General features: G+C 50.2%; 1 protein-coding gene across 1 annotated transcript in view; it reads right to left on the bottom strand.

The window, feature by feature from the left end:
• Positions 1 to 2,698: 2,698 nt before the first annotated feature.
• Positions 2,699 to 22,199, bottom strand: part of PAPPA2 (pappalysin 2) — a 95,341-nt gene continuing 75,840 nt past the window's right edge. The window contains exons 20-22 of the mRNA XM_075096847.1: positions 21,746 to 21,817; positions 7,536 to 7,634; positions 2,699 to 5,546 (exon numbers count right to left, since the gene is read on the bottom strand). Of these exons, the coding sequence (XP_074952948.1) occupies positions 5,472 to 5,546; positions 7,536 to 7,634; positions 21,746 to 21,817 (246 nt within the window). The 3' untranslated portion in view covers positions 2,699 to 5,471. The remainder of the gene's footprint in view (positions 5,547 to 7,535; positions 7,635 to 21,745; positions 21,818 to 22,199) is intronic.

The raw sequence follows: 22,199 nt of genomic DNA, 5'->3' as shown, positions 1-22,199 counted from the left end.
AAATCTCCTTGGGGGTCATCTGGCTTGCAAGAGATGGGTGTTTGGAGAAAGCCACCCCAAAAAGGAAGTGGACTGTAAAGGATGCATCACCAGCTGACACAAAATGGCAGCTTTTTAGGAAGGGTTTGGTAATGTGTGTGGACATTAGAATGGTTGCCATTGACCAGCAGTCCCTATTCAACCTCAGAAAGCAAGTATCAGCAGGGATTTCTTCATTTCAGTGCATGCATGAATGATGTGGCACTGCTGGGATCCTCACACAGGGTACCGTGTCCTACCCAGTCCTGGTGGCTGCCCTGTTTCTTAACGACTGACTGGGTTGTTTCCTCCACCATAACAGCTGACAAAACATTTCAGATCCAGTTTGTGTTGCTGAAAGAGCAACCACATGTCCCCCTCATCTTGGGGACGCAGGGGTTGGTGTCTCTTGCCTTGAGGCTGGGTATTTGGCAGAAAGGAGGGGACAGAATGGGAAACAGCTTGTCGCTTAGCTACTGCCGTAGACAACTGCCCTTTTTGATTTAAATGCAAGACCTACAACTGGGGCCCTGGTTGTTTGGGGCTGTGGAGCCTCTTAATGTGCTGTCCTCTGTGGGAGAAAACCTAGCCCCTGTGGAAGTGCATGATTTGGGGACCTTTGCCCTAGAGAGGACATCTGATGTCACCAGGAGATGCTGTTCCTCCTCCAGGGAGCGATGAGAGAGTCCATGCAAAGACCAGAAGTGGAGGAAAGGCTGGTGCGGAGCAAAGGGAGGCACGTGGCTATCAGAGACAGCTGGAAGAGGAGGGAGCGGGTTTTAAAGACACAACAAAAAGATAACGAGGAGGGAGACTCAGAATGAGTTGGCTGTCCCCAGCAGTACACCCCCTTCAACTTCTGGGCACCCGACACCCTGGACATGGTGCAAGGGCTAGCACTGGAGGCAGTCCTGCCTGCAGCCCTGCCTGCATGTTCCCATGCACCCCCAGCTTCTCTGGCACAGACAGTCAGGACCGAGGGCTTGCCAGGGCTTTGCTTGCTTCCAGCAGCAACACAAAACCAAAGCACCTCAGATTGTTTCAATCAAGGCTGGGTACATATGGCTCAGATTGCCAAGGGCACTCTGGCTGCAGTGAGGAGGGAGGGCTGTGCAATGCGCCCAGCTGCCCTGGGGCTGGTGGGGGCAGCTCCTTGTCCCCAGGTGCTCCCTGCTCACAGACACCAGGTGCCCCACACCAGGCACCCTGTGTTAGGGGTTTTCCTTCCATTTTCTCAGACCATCACTCCTCTCTGGGGCCCTTGATGTGCTCATGTCAGCCCTGCAGGAGGAAAACTGGGATTTCATTGTTTTCCATGGCCTTGGCTTTGCCCCCCCAGGGTCCAGTAGCCCCCTGGCCCCCAACCCACTGCAAGTGCTTGTGTTTTTCAATCCTTTCCAAATCTCTCCACTTGCTCAGCCATGACTCACTTTCTCCACCACTTGCAAGCGAGGTGTGTGACAAAGGAAAGAGCAAGAGCTCCTAGCACGGCTTTGGCCTTTTCAAACCCTTCACTGATCTGTGAAACAGCAAAGGGGCTCCTTGAGGGATCTCCCTCTTGCCCCTGTCTGGGAGGGGGAGAGGCTTGAAATGTCCCCAGATTGGTCCATCGGAAATGCAGCCTGGATTTTGTTAACTGCCATTTGTGCTTGCTTGTTCTGCTCTTGGAAGCCAACCTGACATTTTTCAGGGCCATTTTATTTGCTTAGTTGAAACTATCTTAAAAAATGGGGAAAAAAATACCCATAAGTATACACCAAAAAAAACCTGAACAGTGGAAAAGGTAGCAGTGGGAAGAAAAAAAGCCCAGTAATCCTCTTTCCCCAAAGTCTATAAAAAGCAGTATTTCCTCCCAGTAAATCACCCTGCAAGGCGCTGAGAAAGAGACCACAGGGCAGGCTGGTCCTGTTGCAGATGTGACCACTGCAGACCATTGTGGCTTGGTGGCTCCATGAGAGACCTGGCTGGCTGGGGGCCACTGGGAATTGGGAATTGCAACAGGGGAAGTCTTTTAGGGGAGAACCTTCATGCTGTCCCACCTTGTGCCACTTGGCATGATAGCCTTCCAGCTTGGGGGTGTGGCGGGACTTTCAAACCTGGCCCAGATGCTCCAGGTGACCCTGGTCTGGAGGGGATGTCCACGTATAGCTGGTGACATGCAGGGCTGTGGCTGCAGCAGGCTCCATGGGACAGGCCACTTGATCAAATGCTGCAAATCCCATTTTCCAGAGGACCAAAAACACTGATTTGGCCAACTGGGCAGAGTGGAGCAGCTGTGGGCATCTTTGAAGTGAAGTCCTAACCCAGGAGGACCCCAAGGATGTCCCCTGCCTTAGTGACAAGGGATGTTTGTGGGATTTGAGGCTGTCCACGGGAGGGGATTCAGTACTATGGCATCATCTTGCCCTGGTCCCTGTGTCCTCGCAGCTGGTGGCACAGCAAAAGCTGCCTGAGTGGCAGCCTTGAACAGGGAGAGCATTGTGGGGGATTTGGGGGGTGTCCCCAACCTAAAACCCAAAGGAGGTCTCCCACCGGACTGGGACAGTGCTGGGAGGCAGCTGGGAGAACCCATAGTTTGAGGCAGAGGAGAGTATGTGGGACCAAAGGTGCTGGCAGCAGCTGAACCACCTCCCTCCCTGACCCTGGCCCCTCCTTGGGTGAAGCAAGGAAGCAAAAGCGGTGGAGGATGACAAGATTATTTATTTTTTTTCATAGATTTTTATAAAAAATAATTATCAAATACAAAAAAATAAAAATAGCAGCAGCCTCCGTTGTGAATAAAACCCTAAAGGGGACAAAAACCGCTCAGTGTCGCTATTGAAGAACAATATTTCGGTACGTAGAAGCTATCCATGAGAAGTACAAATCTCCATGAGCCAAGCCAGCACCTCTGGTCACCCTATCCACTGGTGAGCAGGGACAAGCCATTGCTGAGACCAGGATTTTCATGCCAAAAAGGGTAAAAATTTGGCATCTAAACACATAGGCATCTAGGTAATGCTGACACCAGGCAGGGAAGGGTTTGGCATCACAAGATGCTGGGACTTGAAATTCTCCCATCTCCCTCTGAGTGTCACCCTCATCCCGCATCCCCAGCATCCCCACAGGTGGGGGGGGGGCTGCCGTGTCCACCCGCTCCTGCTGTGCCAAGACCCCTGAATATCCCCTTCCTTGAGCTGGTGGAGCAGGACGGGCTTTCAGATTGCACCTTCTGGGGCACACTGAGGCCAGAAGAGTCTGAAAGGGCTTTTTTAAAGACTTCCTTGGTTTTTTGGGGTTTGTTTTTAATTGAGAAATGGATTGCTGTCAAAAAAAATTACAGCTCTGCCAAACTGACAGTGTATTTGGCTGAAAACCCTGGGTGTTGGCACCTGTTCATGATGGGAACAGAAATGTCAGTGCATCCCTGCTGCAAGAGATGGGGTCCATTGTGCCCCCTGCATCCCTGCCTAGGCCAGGGCAGGCAGGAGGTGACGTGCCATGGGGTGATGGGCATACTTGGGATCAGGAAAGGGCTTAGAGAGGGCAAGGAGTCTCCTGCCTGGACATTGGTGGGACGTCCAGGTGCCTCTGACCCTACTCCTATCCTCCAGCCCTATATAACTTCAGGAGATGCCTGACAAAAAAGGTGTGTTTGTGGTGGGGGAGCTAGCAAAAGCCAAAGGATGCCCTGAAAATCCCCGGTCTCTCCACACTGTGTCACCCTCTCTCCATCACTCTTATGCTGGAGAAACTGGCTTGGAGCCTGACTCCACCAGCACAGTCTATGTGGGTAGAACGTAGCCGGGCAGCCTTGGGTTTCTTGGTCCCAGCCTGGGACTGTACCAGTGCACACCGGTGTGTCTGCGCTTATCCTCTGTGGTCCCTTCTCTGCTCCTCTCTTTCTATTCCTTTTCTCTGCCTCTTTGCAGCACAAAGCCATCAGCAATAACCCCAGCTGAAGCCAGGCACCTTCCCTAACTGCTGCCTCTATGGGGCTGGGTTGAGGCTGCCAAGATGAGCTTCTGGGCATCAGCTATGCAGGACGAAGTTTCTAGCTGGTCTTCTTTGGGGCTAGAAGTGAATCTGAAGGTTTTCACTTAGCGCCTACAGGAGTAAGAGACTTGTGAAAGTCTGACTGTATGTCCACCCTGATGGGCTCGGCCACAGAGATAGTAATAAGGAAAATCTCAATGGAAGATGATGATGCTCAAAGTCTTCTGACAGGTCTTTCGTGTCCTGTCTCTCCTTCCATTGCAGGGTCTGGTCTCCTCTGAGAACTGCTGACAACACTGTTGAAGCTCATGTTTGGAAATGGGACATGGGGAAAAAAAAGAAGGCCCACCTCATCATCCTTCATTCAGAGCATCACACAGCTACTCTGGGTTGCCCACTACAACTCTTGTCTAATTGGGTGCGCAGTAGCCAGGGGGAGCAAGGCAGAGAGGGACTGTTGCGTGTCTTTGCTCCTACCGATGACGCAGCGATCCCTATGGACATGTAACCCTTCACAGAGGGCTCTGAAATAATGGATGACAGGGGTCTGCAGTGCCCTTTCAGGCAGCAGTGCTCACTGAACTTGCTGTGCTTACCAGGGTTGTGCAAGGGCACAGCAGGGTTTCTTCTCGACATCAAAATCCTGACCCAGGACCCTAAGCAGAGCAAGGCAAAGCACCAGCAAATCCCAAGGGCAAAACTTGGTGCCTGCAAGATGCAGAGAGCACCTTGAGGTTGCAGCCTGCCTGGGGAGCTCTTTCCTGGCACGGCCAGGGTGTTTGGCTTCTCTCTCTGTCCTCCTTCCAGCTCCCTCTCAGCAAGGAAGGGGAAATTCCCTGCTCCTCCTGCCCTGACCTGTGCTTTTCCCAATGGTTTGTACTTCACAGCAGCATGGGTGTGTGACAAAGGGTATCCTTTCTCAGCTTCATCATGAGCAAAGAAAATATAATATATATTTATATATATTATATATATATGTATATATATTTATAATTAAGTTTAAATATTTGCAGAGAGATCACAACTACCTCGACCTTGCTAAAAGAAGCCTGTACAGCAGAGGGGGGTGAATAGTGACAAAATCCAGAGCAAAGACAGACACCCAGATGCTGGACCACGACAAATGTCCATGGCAGCACCTGGGCTCTTGGCGTGGAGCCCAGCCCAGTACGTGGCTGAGGTGGTACCGGACCCCCTGGCTGAACCCCTCGAGTGTGCACCAGGGCCCCATGTCTGGCTGGGTTTGGGAGGGAGCAGCAACAGGGAGGGGACTGCCACGCGCCTGCCCTCCCATGCCACAGCCCGCTAGCTGCTCGGTGGCCTCGACGCGTCCCCTCTGTGCACAGTTGCCATCCCCCTGCCCAGCTCTTCCTTATGCCTCCTGCCCCCTCACACTCTGCCATTCCCCAGCGGCCCCTGTTGCTGCCCCTTCGCTCCTCTGGCGCTCGCCTGACCGAGAGAGGCCCTTCATGGTGCCACTACTGGTTCTCCTCGGCTGCTGGGTCACGGCACGTGCATTCGTCCTGGTCACAATCAGCAGCAAACGGGATCACCTGGGGGGACCGAAGGGAGATATAAGCATCTGCTTTGAAATGCCTGGCTTCTGGCACCCCTATGCCCCTGCAAGGCCTCTCCACCCTGGTATGAACAGACAGACACCTTGGGCTGCACCCTGATGTTGTTGTCATTGTGGGGACTGCCAAGGCTCCATAGTCACTGAGAATGGGCTTTGATACAAGCTGTCCCTGGCTGAGTTTTATTCTTAGGGTTTTCCTTTTTGTTAACTTGGGTTTCAAATTTTGCAACCAAGGGTAAGCTTGAGTCTTGTGCCCCAAATGTCAAACCCTGGGGAGAATTCTCCCCTGGTGAATGTGAGACATTTGGACTAGGGCTGACAGTGATGAGGCACCTCTAGATTTCAGTTTTACTGTGGTCCCTGTTAGAAGGCCCCCCTTGTCCATGTCTGAGGCCGTGGACCTGTCCACCAAGCTACTCCTGGCTCTTCCAGGCTCAGCAAAGCATGAAGGTAGCATAGCCTCATCTTCTGCACCTCTGGGAGGAACTCAACCAAGCTCCCAGCTACAAAGGCTGGCCTCCACACTACCTGATATAGGAGCCAGGGTAGATGCCTACAGTTCTTGTGCATTATGGATTAAAGAAACCCTGGCAGGCTGGAGGCGGTGTGAACAGGAACAGCCTTGAGTGAGGCAGATGGTAGGTCCATCTAGGGCCACCCACAAGCTATTCTGCTTTGACATCCCATGCACGTAGAGAGGCTTATTGTACATTGCTTTCTCTACAACTGTATGTGGCCAAGCAAACCTATGTCCCCTTAGCTGGTGGCAGCAGAGCAAGGTGGGAGAGCACCAGCAGAACATCTGGCTCCCGGTTGACAGTTGCCCAGTCATGGGCCATGGGAGCCAAGAAAAGTTTCCTCCAGAGGTTTTATACACACCAGGCTCAGAGCCACAAGTTTTTCTTACTATGGAAGCACATTTGATTTTTCACAGCCTGGGCCAGTGACAGACTGTAGTGTTTTTTGGTGTTTAAACCCCATATTTCTGCATCTGTCTTAACAAAAATGTGCTGGAGGCTTGTGCTGTGGGAGATCTGGGATCTGTGGGGAATACAAGCTGGGGCTGGGTCTCCTGAGAGCCATGGGACTGAATCCCCCCTGCCATCCACTGTAAACCCATCCTTTATTTTGGCCAGAGACCCAGATCTCTCAGTCCTCCTGAGAGCCATGCCTTGCTCCAAGATGTCATGATATTGCTGTGGAGGTTTCACTCATCACTTGGGTGTAAAGCCTTTTCTCTCCTATCTCAAATGGATCTTCCCAGGATTTTATTTTTCCTTTTCTCTGTGTGTGTATGTGTGATGAAAGGAAAAATGATTCAAGCTCCACAACAAAGATGAGAAGATCCAAATTCACATATTTTTGCAGTGAGAAATTATCTCATGCCCTATGATTTGTTTTGCTGTTGGATATACTTAGGAAGGATGGGCTGTGTGTGCTGGATAGCAAGTTAGGTGGGAGGGGAGGTTGTGATGGGAGACAAAGAAGGGTCTATGCAACCCCAATGCCACGTTGCTGCCTCTACACTATTACTCCCTCCTTCCGTCCCCAGGGGAGTTGGGAGGGAAAGACAGCCCATAGCAGATGCCAATGGACCATAGCAAAAATCCCCTGAGATTGCTCAATTATATGACAAGGTGACTTCTGACTCACCATGGGTAGCACAACATCCTATGGAAGTCATTTCTTTGAGACTTGTTTCCCAAAATGAGAGGGAATCCTGTGAACCTCAGTGGGAGCTGGGCTGAGCTTTCAGTCCTGCTGGCCAGAGTCCAAATCCCGCTGTTAAGCAGTGGGATGATATCTATCAGCTTCAGCTGGCTTCAGTTTAAAATCATGGGTTTGTTCTCCGTTCATGGGAGAATTGCATTGCAGGCTCGGTTCCATGGCCAGCAAAGCCAAAGAGCATGGCTAGCAGTCACTTAATCCTAAATCCTGGCCAGTGCTGCAGAAGGTGCTCACTTACCTTCCTGGAGGACAGTGTGGAGGAGCAGCAGTCACCCCCGTCATACTGGCAGTATGCCCGGTTGTTGATGGTGTCGCACCAGCCGTCTGCTTGGAAGGGCTAGGCAGAGAAATGAGTCTTTGTTGAAAGGGTTATTAAAAAACATAAGGTTGCCCCCAAAAAGCAGAGATCCCAGGTCCTCAGCAAGGCCTCTGTGCACCTCTGATAAGGGCCAAGGCCCATTTCCACCATATACAACCCCGTCTTCAAAGCCAAAGGGCACAAGAAGACTGGTATTCCTGCTAGTGTGTATGGAGCAGTGGGTACTCAGATGGCAGCAGCTGCAGCTTGAGGATCAGGGAATTGTGTCAGGAAGAGAGAAGGAAAATCCACATCGCTAGAGGGCCCCAACCTGAATGCCACATGTCCCCATTCACATCTCACTCAGTGTTTCTCCACAGAGTCCATTGCCACCCAGCTAGGAGTCAGTTCACCACTTCATCTGCTCATCCACCTTCTCATACTACTCTTGCGTATCTCCACTGTAATCCAGCTCTTTGCATGTTCACAGCTGCAGCAGGGCTCTGTGAGAAGCTGACCCAACACTCCTCTCTAACTGCCCTCCTCCCAAAGAGCTTGGGTCTGAAGTTGAGCTTGGTGACATGGCTTGGGCAGCTAAGTATAGAGAGGCTGTTACAAGGATCGATAAAGCATCCTGCTAGAGGATCAAACTCAGGAAGGCAGGTGCTTTATCTCCCTTGGACTATGAGAAAGGTTCGGCAAGGTAAGGAGTCTCCCAGAAGTACTTGTGTTCCAGCCAACCCAAGCATTGGCAAGTGCTGGTTGCAAGGACTATGCCTTTTTCAGAATGCTTTTGCTCTGGCTCTGACCCCACGGAACATGTCCCCAAATTCCTCTAGACTCCACTGGAGGTTCTAGCCCTGTCCACAGCACATGGCTCCACCAAACCTTGCCAGGTTGGACTACAAGGCTACTTATCTGGTGGCCAGCTGGGACAAACAGAAGGGATCTTCATTAAACACTAGCTCCCTGCAGGCAAAATACAACTCTGGACTGAGCAGAGAGGGCACCAGCCTACTGATGACCAGAGATATTGGCAATATGGCCACCTTCCAGTTTAAGTTTTGGCCATTTTCCTCCTCATTTCTCTTCTTCATGGCACAAGTCTCAACCTCTGTAAGGAACTAACATGGTTGAACGGTGGAAGATTTCTCTTTTCATGGCACAGCCCATTGCCCTTCGCTGCACCATTGCCTCAGCCTGGACAACTGGGGATTTGCAGAGCCCAGATTGCCTTGGTGCAGCTTAGACAAATGCTCCATCTTTTACAAGCCGCCTTTACTTTCAGGCCTAACATGGAAACAGAAAGCTATCACAGCAGAATAGCTCTGTCCAGAAATGTTAAATGGCACAAGAAGCCATTCAGAAATCCATTTTATTGTTGTTTAGTTACATGAGTCATCTCATCAGAGAAGAGAAACTAGCAACTGGGGCTAAGAAGCAGCCAACTAGGGCTGAGAAACAATGCTGTGCGACTGGTGCAACCAAACAACGTGCATGTGAAGCACTTGCAATGAACTGCCAGGAACAATCTGCAGCCGAGGCTTATTTATCACAGATACACATCAGCACTGCCAAGAAACAACCAAATGTGCTAACAGAATGGAGATACCATTCATTAACCAAGTGATTAGTAACAAAATGCTTCTCCCAGTCCAGGCACTGTGATGGTAGCTACTGGCCCAGCAACCACAGCCAACCTCCAGGAGGACTGCTGTCATCAGAAAGGGCTCTTGGTGGAAACTTGCCACCACTTTGCTCATGGAAACAGCTGACCCTTGTCACTGGATCTGGTGGCCCTAAATGATAACTGGGCTTCAGAAAATACCCAGACCCAGCCTTTGATGGACACTCGTCCATAGCACCCCTAAACTGAATGACAGCCAGCTGAAAAACATCACTGCACCGCGATAGCCCTGCATCCACTGCGCTGAAGCCAACATGAAAGACTGGTGATAATGCCAATAATTCACATGAAAAAGCCATACCAAAACCAGGGAACTGATGTGGCTTTTTGTCATCATGACTCACAAGGAACAGAAATGGGCTCAACGCAGGCTAATGTCACTTAAGGAAGTAGCAGCAGGGATTATGGCAAGCCACTGAGTCTACCTGTGCCTTCAGTACTACAGTCCCTGGGCCAAATCCAGGCAGCCACAGAGAGATTGCATTTGCCTGGAAGATCTCACAGGAGAAGCAGAGATAGAACACTACAGCTGGGAAATTGAGGCACAGCTGCGTTAGGTAGGTCACTCAAAACCAAGAAGGGATTTGGTTCCCATCACTGCTGTCACAAACCATGTCCAGAGGAGACCAGGGTGCAGTCTGACCAAAGCAATAGGGTTAATACTGCTCTTCCGTTGAAAAGCATCAATGGGTCTTAAATGATGGTGATCAAAGAAGGTCTCTGAGCCACAAAAGCCATTTTGAGCACCAGAAAGGTCAGTGCAGGTATGCTGGGGCTGGCCGGTGCAGGGATGCAGGCAGGGGACTGGCCAGGGCAATTGGCAAGGGAGAGCTCTTCTGGGTGTGATTTGCTTTTGCAGCCTTCTATGCAGTGGAGTTTTTTCTTGAGCTTTGCTCCGTATGTCATGACTCACTGGCAAAACAACACCCGCCGCTTCAGTAGTTTCCATACAGTTATGGGGGGGGTTGCCCATCCCGGCTGCACAGGTCTGAAACAGTTCCCAGATCTTGCATGCAACGTTGGGGGAGGACAGAGACAGGGACAGGAATGGGAAGGAGAGGCTCTTAGTTTCTCTCTACACCTATTAGGGCTAATTGCCCCCTCCTCTCAACCCGCTGGAGCCCATACCCCACCCTAAACAAATACAGGCTTCTATGGCAACACTTGTTGGGGAAACTTAACAACTCATGCTCCAGATTACATTGGAAAAACATATGAGGGGAAAATAAAAAATGACTAATTGGACTCGAGGCTCAAGAGAGCCAGGCACAGGGTTTGGGGACCGCTGTCCCTGCTCATTGCCCAGCACCTGGAGAACACAGTGACTCCCAATGCTTTGCCTTGTCAAGGATTTCCAGCTGGTTTCATCTTTGCAAGCAGAAAGAGCAAAGTATGGTGCTGGTGGCTCACCCTTGAGGGCACAGGCACCCTCATACTTGCATTGGTCTCATTTTGGTCTTGCAAGGATCACAGCAAGGAAGAACACGGCAATGCAACGTACTAAGAGCAGATGCTGTGAGAGAGGAAAACCCATACAGACTGTGTCCAACCTGTGCTTGGGCCATGTGGCTCTAAGAAAGCAATGCCAGCAGTGGGAGAAGGGAGGTTTGCCCATGTTGGTGACTCGCAGAAACACCCAATGATGTTTTAAGATGCTGGCAGGAAAAAAACCCACACTAAAGGCCAACTGTGCCATGCGAAGGCAATGAATGTGATCCAGGGAAATGGTCAGCTGGGTTTCATTTGCCAGAACATGCATCCTACAGCACAGAGGGAAAAAGGACAGGTTCAAATGGCTCAGATAAACGAGGAGAAAATGAATACGGTAATTGCTGCAACCACTCTGTGCCATGTTAAGTGATAGGGAGCTGCTCAGCTAGGCAGCATGCCACCGAGGCAGCTAATGAGCCGGGCTGTGTCAGCGAATCTCCCTGCTTGTGCCATCCGTCTTCCTTGTTTATTCAGACAGAAGCTTCAGCAGGGCATGTGTTAGCACGTGGAGGTGCAGCATCTGGCACTGCTGGGCCAGAGCCCTGCGCTGCCAGCATAAAAATAGTAACCGCGAATCAAGTGCTTGGCAATTTCAATAGGCTAAAAAAACCACACAGTCTCAAAGCTGGGAATAGGCACAAATAAAAAGAGAAAAAATTAAGGTTTTTTTTTTAAAAAAGAGCAAAAAATATTGCAGGCAAAGGAGGGATGTGAGAAAGGACTGGTTAGATCCTGCCACATCCCAGGCAGAAGCATCTCAGAGGGCTTGGTAGAGCCGTTTCTCTCAAGGCTGCCGAGACATGCTGTGCAGAGAGCAGCATTTAGGCACAGCATTTTTCCACCATCCCTGCAGAATCCCCCAGCGTCGGGGCTCAGCTCGTTGGCTCCCTCCCCAGAGCTGGCGTCCTGCCCAGCAGGGAGCCCCCAGTGCCATCAGGGAGTCGGGCAGGGTCCAGACACTTTTCTTCTAATCCACCTTATATGTGGGTTGATTCACTGTGAAAAAGTACGAAAGGGTGCGATGGAGTGAGGGAAAGTCAGAGCACAAAGAATCAATCATAGATGCCATCAGTATTGTACATATTTTGCTGCTGCGTCATGGGCGCTTGATGAACGTTATTTCCCAGGAATGCAGGTTTTGCTCTGGTCGAGCAGACCTGAAGGCCCAGTACCTTGCTTTTGGCAATGACCTGTTCCAGATGCTTCAGAGGAAGGTGGAAAAAAAGAAAAAAAATCAGGATGCACCTGGCCAGTTGTGTAACCAAAGAGCTGAAAGGCTCTCCTGCACTGCCACTGGGATGGAAAGTGCTTGCAATTTCAATCTGCCCATAGCTAGAGAAAGCTCAGATCCCAGTTTCAGAGGATCAAGTCCAGCCTTAATAAGCAAATTGTTTCCCCCGGCCTTTGGGAGGCTGCGCAGGTCCTGGGCTTTGCAACTGTGCTGATCCCATCCAAGGAGGGGGTATAGTTTGCTTTCATGCTGCTTCTAAGTCAGCACAGATTTTGCTGTCCTTTTGTCCTTCCCTTTGGGTGTCGGTATTTTGGGCATCAACCTTGGACCCTGCATGCTGAGATGACCATATGTGACCCTGCAGCTGAGGAAGTACAGGTGTCTTTATCCTTTTCAGCTGTTGCTCTCAAAGCAGCCCCAGAGGAACAGGGGAACCATCATTTCACCAGGGGAGACAGGCAGGGACCAGCCCTGGAAAAGCTGCCCTGCTGTCAGACTCACACCTTGTGCATCAGCTTTACTGCTGTTAACTCTGCTCTTGCAGTGGATGAGTCATTAGTAATGGAAAGATCAGTTGGAGGAGACAGGAGGGAGACAGCATAGCAGAGAGTCAGGGACAGGATGGGGTGATAAACCTCTGCTGGAGAAATGTCTCCCCTCACTCTACACATGGTCTTCCAGGAGCATGACGTTGCAGGGTCTTCAAGAGCAAACCTCCAAAGGCATCAGCATGTGCTCAGCACCAGAAACGAGAAAGCAGCAGTAGACAGGGTCAGGCTCTCACCTAGCACAGCTGGAAACCCCTGCCTATTTGGCAGCAGCGGACTGTCAGACCAAACCAGAGCTCACAGAGCCACGGGACATGTACCTTGAGCTGCTCCAGAGCTTGAACCGCTGCAGCTTCAGGGGTCTAAGATGTGCAAGAGAAGCCACGTCCCAGGCAAAAGCCACTGCACTTGGCAGGGGGGAGCAGGCAGGGGTGCATGGGGAAAGGAAAGCGCAAAGCAGCTGCAGCAGCCCTTGGCCAGGGATAGGCAGAGGGCAGCTTCTCCTTGCCGGACGCCTTTCCTTCCTTCCTTCTTTCCTTCCCACCTCAGCCACAAGCCAAGATGTTTCAGAAAGCTCTGGGAGGTCCCTGGGAAGACTTGAAGGGTACCCAAAGCCTTGTTAAAAGTCTGGTTCACGTAAAGCCCCTGTGCATCAACCAACCCCGCCTGGGGGAAATTCCCTCTCTCATCCCTATCCACACCCCTCCAACATCACTCCAAACCACCATTTCCCTACAGAAAACTGGGGCTGGTGTCAGTCCCTTCAGCCGCAGACGTGGCTAAAGCAATGCTATAGCACAGTGTCCTCAGGACACATCCCTTTCCTTGCATACACACACACTCACTCTGGTGAGGCAGAGAGCCCGGCCATTCTTGGCTCCCCCTGCTTGCCCAGGGAAGTTGACTGGGAATGCAGACTGTGGGAGGAAACGACAATGTTCATTGTTTGGATTAAATATTTTTCTTGGCCCTCTCTCTGTTGCAGTGTGTCTTTTATTTTTTTTTTCTCCCCCCTTCAACACCCCAAGCACATTCACTTTCCCTCTGGCCTTCCTGAGGCTCTCCGGCATGCAAGGAGGAAATCAGCTCTAAAAAACACAGAGAGGGACAGAGAGGGAACAGGGCTGGCTTCTGTTCAAAAAGCTTTTTAGGATGCCTTGCTGCCCTGAGCCATTCCAAGCAGCAAGCGAGCGCTACCTGGCCCATTACAGCAAAGGAGGCAGGGCAAGCACCCCTCAGAGGAAGTGAGCTCTAGAAATTTGGGAAGAGGCACCTGGGACTAAGTGGCCTGAAGAAGAGAAACAAATGCATACAAACCCAGCACTTCATCCATTATTTTAATGTCTCCTAGTTCGTGTCCCCTGAGCTATTCCTGTGCTCCTTTCAAACCATGGCAGCTGTCCCCTGGGGCCACATGCCTGCAGGATGGCTTGCTAGGAGACATCATGGACTTGCCCCATCCCCTCAGACAAGGCTAGAAAGCAAAATGAAGCAGTGCCGGTTGTTTCTGAGCTTGCTGGTGTCCCTGTGCCACTAGGTCATCAGCTCAGTGTGCAGACTGCTTTTATCACAGCTCAGGTCTTCAGGAACATCTGCTCCAGCTCCAACATCCTTCTCTCCAGGCTTCACTAAGAAAACAGAGGCTTGTTGCTTGAGAAAGTATTCCACATACTCTAAGGAATGTTTCAAGGAAGGGGTAACAGGCTGGAAAGTGGCGTCCTGCTGTCTGGTTTCAGCCTGTATGCCATCACTTGTACTGCCATGCCCAAGGCAAGCAACAACCCACCTCCCAGCAGTCTTGGTATGCAGCTCTAGGTATTCTTCAGGACAAAGGGGGTCCTTTGGACATGGGTTTACTGCAAACATCTGTGCCCTGTTTGAATCAGTCCAGACTGAGTTTGGACAGGATCGGTGTCTGAAGGGGTATGAAGAGAACAGAGGTTAGATTGATGCTTTGTCTCCAGCCTGAATGCTGCTGTAGATGGTCATATTGGGACAGCAGGTCCTCGCCTTAATGATGCCTGAAAATACTTCTGTGTCCCAGGCCAAGATTTGGTTTGGACACACTTCTGCTGCAGAAGTATGTGGCACTCTGGGCTACTGAAAGGGGATGTGTTTCTTCTCCCCTATCCTGCTCTGTGCCTTGCTCCTCAGGGAAGCTGTGTCTCAGCAGACAGTGATCTGGAAAGGGCTTTGCACAGTCCATGGGGACAAGAATAAAGAGAGGGATGGAAAGCTGGTGTAGATAAACACCACACCAGAGCAAATCTTTGCTTCAATAAAAACACCTCTGTATTCATGGCAGGGTCCTTAGCTTCATCCTTTCTACGACCTGATCTCAGTGCTAGCAGGGGAAGAAAACTAGAAGCAGGAAAGAACAAGCAAAAGGGACCACAGGAAGATGCTGTGTGTCAATAGTGCTCCTGGCAAGCAGGGTGGATCCCAGAGATGGGTCCCCAGCGATGACCAGGGCTGCTGTTGCACACACAAGAGAAGCCAGGGCTTCCTATGCCACAAGCACCGGCCTGCGATCCTGCCCTCAGCAGCTCGCCTGCTGCCATGGATTAGTTCTCCTGCCAAGCCATTTGTGCAAAATATGTTGCAGGATAGAACGGGTTATGGAAAACAAGCCCTGAAAACCACAAGGGCCTCCTGACCCACTTGTATCTGGTTTCTGCCAAGTTCTTGTTACAGATCTTAAACAGAAAGAAAAACAATGTATGAGGGATGAAGGAGCTGAAGGGGAATGAATATTCGTGTTGGAAGAGCAGTTGGCGGGGCTACACTTGGGGATGTTTGTTTATTATCAGAAGCAACTCATTGATTTTTATTTCAGCGGGTGCTTTCAGTAGCTTTCCACTTTCTCTGTGTCACTTGCTGCATGACTGTGACTCCTGGGAGAGGGGAAAGTGGGTTGTAGACAGGGATGGACGGATGGCACCTGAGATGGAGAGGGGGCAGAAGTAGCCATATGTTGGGGTTTCCCAAGTGCAGGCCAGCCTGCACAGCCATGAGTTGGGGGAGCTGAGGCTGCTTCCACCTCTTTGCATCTTCACCACCACTGGTATTGTGTCTGTGGACCTACTAATGCCAAGTGTCTTTTGGGGTTCTGTAAGCCTGCAGGAAGGAGAGCTGCACCTGTCCTTGCACCAGGCTGGTGTGTGATCATTTTATTTCCCTCTGTTTGCTTTGTCTCTTAAGAAAATTAAGTTTCTACAGTCACGCTCCATGTGTGTGCAGGAGACAGAGACCTTCTCAGAGCTTAGGAAAAGTATGTCTCAACTGAGATTTTTGGAAGAGGAATAAATTTCTTTGGGCTCATCCCCTGAAAGGCTATATCCCATGCTATGCAGCCCATGTTGCTCATGCCAAGAGCAGCATGAAAACATACCCAGCAGGTATGTAGAGAGCTCACCATCTTGTGCTCCTCTCCCCAGCATAAAGGTCCTTGCCCTCAAAGATCAGGGGCCAGGTCTGATCCAGAAGTGACCACTACCTGCAGTCCATGCTCCTTGTACTCCCCCACTATCTACACTTGCTGCATTAGTCATAGTGGAAGGTCTAGCCCTGCCTGGTCCTTTCAGTATCTGTGGACCGGACATCCACTAATTTGTTTAATCCCTTTTTGAACTTAAGATAATACTTGCCCCTGCAGCCTCACGTGGCAGCCAGTTTCAGAGTTGAGTGCTCACTCTGTCCAAAGTACTTTCCTTCACCTGTTTGAAACAGCCCCCTTTTGCCAGTCTCAGTGAGTGCTCCCCAATTCTGCATTCATCTTACCCAGCACCTCTGTGACTTGGCAAGCCTCCAGAAGTCTTCTGCTCTCCAAGTTGAAGAGTCCCAGCTGGTTTAGGGTCTCGTTGAAAAGCAGCTGTGGCATTGCCTTTATCATTTTGATTGATTTTTCTAGTTTAGCTGCACCCTCTTGACATGTGGAGACCAACATATCATGTACTTTCCAAAATTTGAATGTACCAGAATCTAGGGCAACTCATCGAGTCCTCTTTGGTTGCCTGGATCACATGGGCTCATAGGCTTTGGCAAGACTCTGGAAGGAATAGCAATCACACGGTCTGCCTCTTGTCTGCTTACAAGAACAGCAGCCACATCCAGTAGGATCGTCTCCACATTTCCAAAGCCAGATGACAGACAGAAGAGTACAGACTGGATAAAGGTATCACGAAACACTCCCACAGAGACAGGAGATCAGATAATGATGATGTGAGCATCACAAGAGGATGACTTTACATTATGGCCATGCTGAGGTACCTAGTTGCTCTAGAGTCTTCTTGGAAAAGCTGGGGTGCCTGTAGTCCTTATTGCCTTAAGCCCCAGGAGAGAAGAAAAGGATCTCTTTCCCAAAGTGGATCATCCCACCAGCATCGTATTTCTGCCTGGCTTCCTGCACTGAGCTTTGCCATGGTACAAAATCAGAGCTCCTGGGTCTGGGAAGAGGGACAATCAAGGGGTCCCAGCCCCACTGATGGTGAGGAGCAGAGGCAGCTGCCTGCAGCTGAACTCCAGCAGCAGTGCATCGCACCTTGTCTCACATCATGTTAAAGCACATCAAGACCCTGATTTTAGATGAGACTTCCCACCACCCCTATTGCATATGCCTTCAAAGGGGTTAATTCTGGCTGACAAATACTGGACACAAGCCACAGATGTGCCGAGCGAGGGTTTTGTGCATGTGGGTGGGAAGGGCCAACGGTCCATTGGGGTCCTTGACTACCTGTTGTATTAAGAGACTGGAGAACAACTTGCTACCACAAACACACTTCAATCCCTACCTCATCTTTTCCGTTGTAATACTGCAGGAAAACCATAAAACAGGGAAAGCATTAGTGTTTTGTGATCATGATAACATGACCAGCAGCACGTGCAAGGGCAGCAATACCTTGTCCTCGTGTGGGGAAGACCTGAGAAATTCCCAGCAGCTCATGACAGCTTTCTTGTATGGCCCATCTTTACTCAGGGTGTGAAGCAGAAACCTGAAGCCAAAGTCTCTGCAAGTTCCCCCAGCACGCAGGCAGGGCAGCTCAGAGCAAAGCACAGTAAATCCAGCCTCAACCAGAGATGGCACTGAGTCACATCAGGAAGGAACTGCTACCCTACAAGGCAGACCACAGCTGTTGTAGCTCTTGTCCAACTCCTACCATAACAGCATGAAGCTCTGCCTACTGGTGGTCTGTTCAAAGCACACTGCCTTAAATCCCTTACAATTAACCCTATGATACCTTCACGCAATGATGAAACAGAGCTGGAGCTGGGGGCAAATTCAGCATGTTGGACAACTTTGGGAGATAGAGGGGCACAGAGCTGGTGAGTTGCACAGACTAAGAGGTGCTCTATAGCAGCCAATATTGGCCATACTCATTAATGGACTGTTCTGGACCATGGTAGGAAGAGTCCAAGGTAGCAGCCTGGATCACTGTGCATGCTGTCACCTCCTCTGAAGTCAACAGCCTCACTTGGTCTTGAGCACAGGAGGAAGATAGCTAGGAGCTGGTCACTTTGGGGTGGCTTGGGAGAACTTGCCCTAGATGCTGCTAACACCTCCCTCCCAGCAGCCAAGCACACCACCAGGACCACAACCGCCTCCTCCCAAACCACACCAGGGAGGAGGGGTTTCTCTCCTTCATTCCCCTCTCCACCCAGCCCCAAGCCCCCTCCGCTGCTGCCATCTGTTTTTCTACTGATGGCAGGGGATGAGATGTTCCGCTGGCCCTTGAGAGGCGAAGTGTGCTCAGTGCTAACTCGTATTCCTGACGGGCTCCTGGAAGGGTTTGCATCCCTCCCTCCTTTGCCCACTGAGCTACGTGCCTCCATGCTCCAGGGATGGGGAACTTGGCAAGGCACAGCGAGAGACCGGGAGGCAGATGGATGACCAGATTAATGGAAAGAGAAGGGAGGTGGGGAGAGAAGCAAGAGGGATGAGCAGGCAGGCTGATCCACTGCCAGCGTACATTAAAGATGAGTGAGAATCCCTCTAATGCCATTGCACAGTGACCTGAACTTTCCAATGTGAGGCAGGGTTCCAGCTGAGGCTGAGGAGGTTGAGCCTTGGCTACTACTGCCAAGCCCCAGCCCAAAGTGACTCCACCAGGGAGAGACAGTATAAGCAGCCAGGTGGCCTGGATTTCTCTTACGTGTGGTTGATCCCCTCACTGAGGTGTCCAGATGAGAAAGCTTCCTCATCCAACACACGCTCAGCAATCAATGGAGAGACGACAACATCTCTGAGAGGTGGCTGAGACCTGAGGTGACCTAGACAGTCCACTGGACGAGCATTTCACTGCCCAGTGGAGAGCAGAGGCTGGGCTCCTAAAAGAGGTGCCAACAGTGAGTGATTACTGTGAAATGATGAGGAACCTGGGACTAAGATGTCCCACAGACATGGCAAGTCAAGCTGAACAACGTCAAACCCAGCAGGGGCTATGTTCTGCAGGGGCAGAACATATCTTGTGCAGGTAAATGAAGTGGAGAACAAGAAAAGGAGATGTGGGGGGGACACCACACAGCAAAGACAGGTTGCAGGTTATATTTAATCCCTACCTAACTCCTGCTGTTTTATGTCTCCGTATCCTGCAAAAGATTGGGTCCCAAGTGAAATGGTCTCCAAGAACTGCCGTGCTTTCAGTCACAAGGATGAAGGCAGGAGAGGAACAGGCACGAGTGTGGAAGCCAGCGCAGATGAAGCAGAAACACCAGTCAGCACATTTTCTGTGGTCAAAGGAGGGAACCTGTAACACTTCCCTTCTTCCCAGTGGTAAGCAGCAGCTCCCAGAGTAACACCTTGAATGAGATACTTTTGGTAAGAGTTATTCTTCACAGAAAGACAATGGCTACTATAAAAACACATGTGAAAAAATGTTATCTAGGAAGGCTTGGCTTATCAGTCTGACCTTAAAAACCTGCAGCATCACAGAAGAAAACCTAATGAATAGTCAGAAACAGGTATGTGAGAAGTGAGGAGGAAGAGAACAGGGAGGAGGCAGCTGTGAGCTGTATCAAGGAGGAGAGCATGAGGGGGAGAGAAACTATCTGAGGATGAACCTTCATTAGTATTACAGTGAGAGACTGTGACCTTAAAAATAGGCTTGTGCTGATGAAATTGCTAATGAGGAAGGAGGCATTGCTCCACAGAGGAAGATCAGGATATTAGACAAATAGTTAGATGACCCAAAGGACTAGAGGGAGAAACAGGATGACGTTCACTTGTATAAAATTGAAGGGCAAGCTCTTGTACTCACGGTAAAACATCTGCTGTTAGCTTGGAGCTCATCAGTTGGCAACAAAGGAGGTAGAGAAAGATCTGGGTGTACTTGCTGACCTCGGGATATCTCTGAGCTGTCAGACAGATAGAACTGCAGAAATAACAGATTTCTGGGTCCTATCAAAAGAGGTATTTCCAGCACAAGGAAGCTTTGTGTAGAGCTTTGGTGAGACTTCAGCTGGGAGAGTACATTCTGCTTGGTCATTCCTAATGAAAGATTAATTGAAACCAGAAACGGCATTAAAAATTCTACAAGGGTGATGAAAAACATGGGCTTTCCATCTTCTGATAGGACACTGCAAGATTTTGGCTTGCTTAAGCTCCTGTATGCTAAGGTTCCTGTCTAGGATTGATTTCTAAGACTAAAAGGGATGACAAGCACCCAGGAACAAAAAGAGATCATGTTGGCTGTGAGCATGTTTGGGCTGCCAATGAGAAGACAGTGACTGTTACTGTGAGATGTTAGGACTTCATGTAATTGGTCTGTCTGTCTGTCTCTCTCTCTCTCTCTCACACACACACAGAGGCATTTTTCATCATCCCCTGTGGGACCTCTTGCTGAAGACATAGACCCAAGGTGAGGTGCAGGAGGAGGAAAGGCTGGGGTTGGTCTGGTGTACCTAAGCCTAAGGGAGCAACGTCACACCTGTGTTAGCTTTCTCTCACCTGAGCTGCACAGAAAGGGATGAAGGAACTCTTCACACCCCCTCTGTTTCTTTTTTGGAAGGACTCATTCCCAGAGAGCACAAGGAGCTATTCTCCCTTGCCAGGAGGAGAACCACAGATAGGATCATCACAACCATTTGGACTGTTCTTCCACATAAGCCCATCCTACTTCAAATACATTGCCCCAGAGCTGAGCTAGAAGAATTGGTTTAGAAAGAGCTGGAGTTCCCAAAATGCCAGAGGATCCATCACTAAGCTCTAGTACTCAACCATCAAACACCTTTCTAGCACACAACACGCCATGCCCCTATTCTTGCAGCCCATGCCTTGCACTAGAAACACACAACACAGCCATTGAGTTTGGGAAATAACTGCTGCACCTTCTGTTGACTTTAAGGTTTCCTTCCTTGGGGACATGCACCCTGCAACATCGCCCTTTCTCGCACACTTCAGTCAACAAAGAGCTGAGCTAGGCAGAATATGTGAGCAAAAGCAATCGTTTGCATTGAAATGAGCACATAAAAAAATAAACAGCAAAACCCAAAGCTATTTTTGGTGTGCAAACTTCATTTACATTTTCTTTTTTTGGTAAAAATCCCAAATTTTTAGCATAAAATATTCCAAAATACCCCCCCTTTTTCCTTTTATCATAATAACAACTAGTGCTTGACAAAGACTGCCTATTTTTAATTTCCTTTGTGAACTGACTCCAGGCTGCCTATGATTTTCTTCTGCCTGGTCATTATTCAAAGTGAAATGAGCAGCTAACCGATTTCTGCAAGGAATTCTTTGTCTGCAGATTCTTCAGGAGTGGTTTGTTTTGCATGTACAAGGCTGGAAATCCTAGCTGTTTTGGTTGGATGTGTGAGTCACGCAGGGCTTTTCTGGATCCACGTTACTCTAGAACTGTGGTTCTGGTTAAGGAAATATTCAGGCTTGGAGTCAGCATGTGCTTATTGGGGATACCCCTTGCCAGTGAAATCCTTTTGCTAGAACATTCTTCCCAGGCTAGCCAAGAAGAAACAGGCAAGGAAACAAATAGGTTATTCTGCCGCTCTTGTTCCCCAGCATCGGCCTGGCTGAGGGGGACTATACCCAAGGATGTTTGTTCTGCTCAGCCAGGAAGCCCTGGCCCAGCTCGGAGCAAACATGAAGTCAAAGCCATCCGGCTTTGTGCTGAAGTGAGTCTTCATTGCCAGGAGCTCTCCTGCAATGAGCTGACAGCTCATACTGGGAGCAGGGGGCTCTTACCTCGCAAGACTGGATGCAGTGAATGACAGAGGGGTCTGGATACCACTGCAGCCTGCCCGTACACACAATATGCTGAGGAGGGAAGAAGAAAAGAGCTGTTAGGCAAGGTGGCAGAGGGAGGGCAACAGCCATCAGTGCTCTCTGGAGGTAGAGATTCGCCCACAACACTGCATTACTCCACAGTGCAGAACAGCAGAGGCACTCCCAGGATCCTCCCTGCACCTCTGCCCAGTGGGAAACCCTTTGAAGCCCATCAAACCCAAAGCAGCTGCACCTGCTTCACCAGTAAACCAGTGTATGCTGTTCAAGGCAGAGGCTAGATAGACACACACATGTCTGTGCAGACGTATATAGATACACAACAGAGAGGACAAAGGGAGATGGCAGGGACCATCAGAGAAGTGGATTTGGCTGGTAGTGCCACCTGACAGTGGGTGACTTGGCCACAAGCTGC

This window comes from Phalacrocorax aristotelis, chromosome 6 (genome assembly GCF_949628215.1).
Source record: "Phalacrocorax aristotelis chromosome 6, bGulAri2.1, whole genome shotgun sequence".
Classification (NCBI taxonomy): Eukaryota; Metazoa; Chordata; class Aves; order Suliformes; family Phalacrocoracidae; genus Phalacrocorax; species Phalacrocorax aristotelis.
The sequence above is the reverse complement of the archived record's forward strand: the minus strand, read 5'-3'. Positions and strand labels throughout refer to the sequence as shown.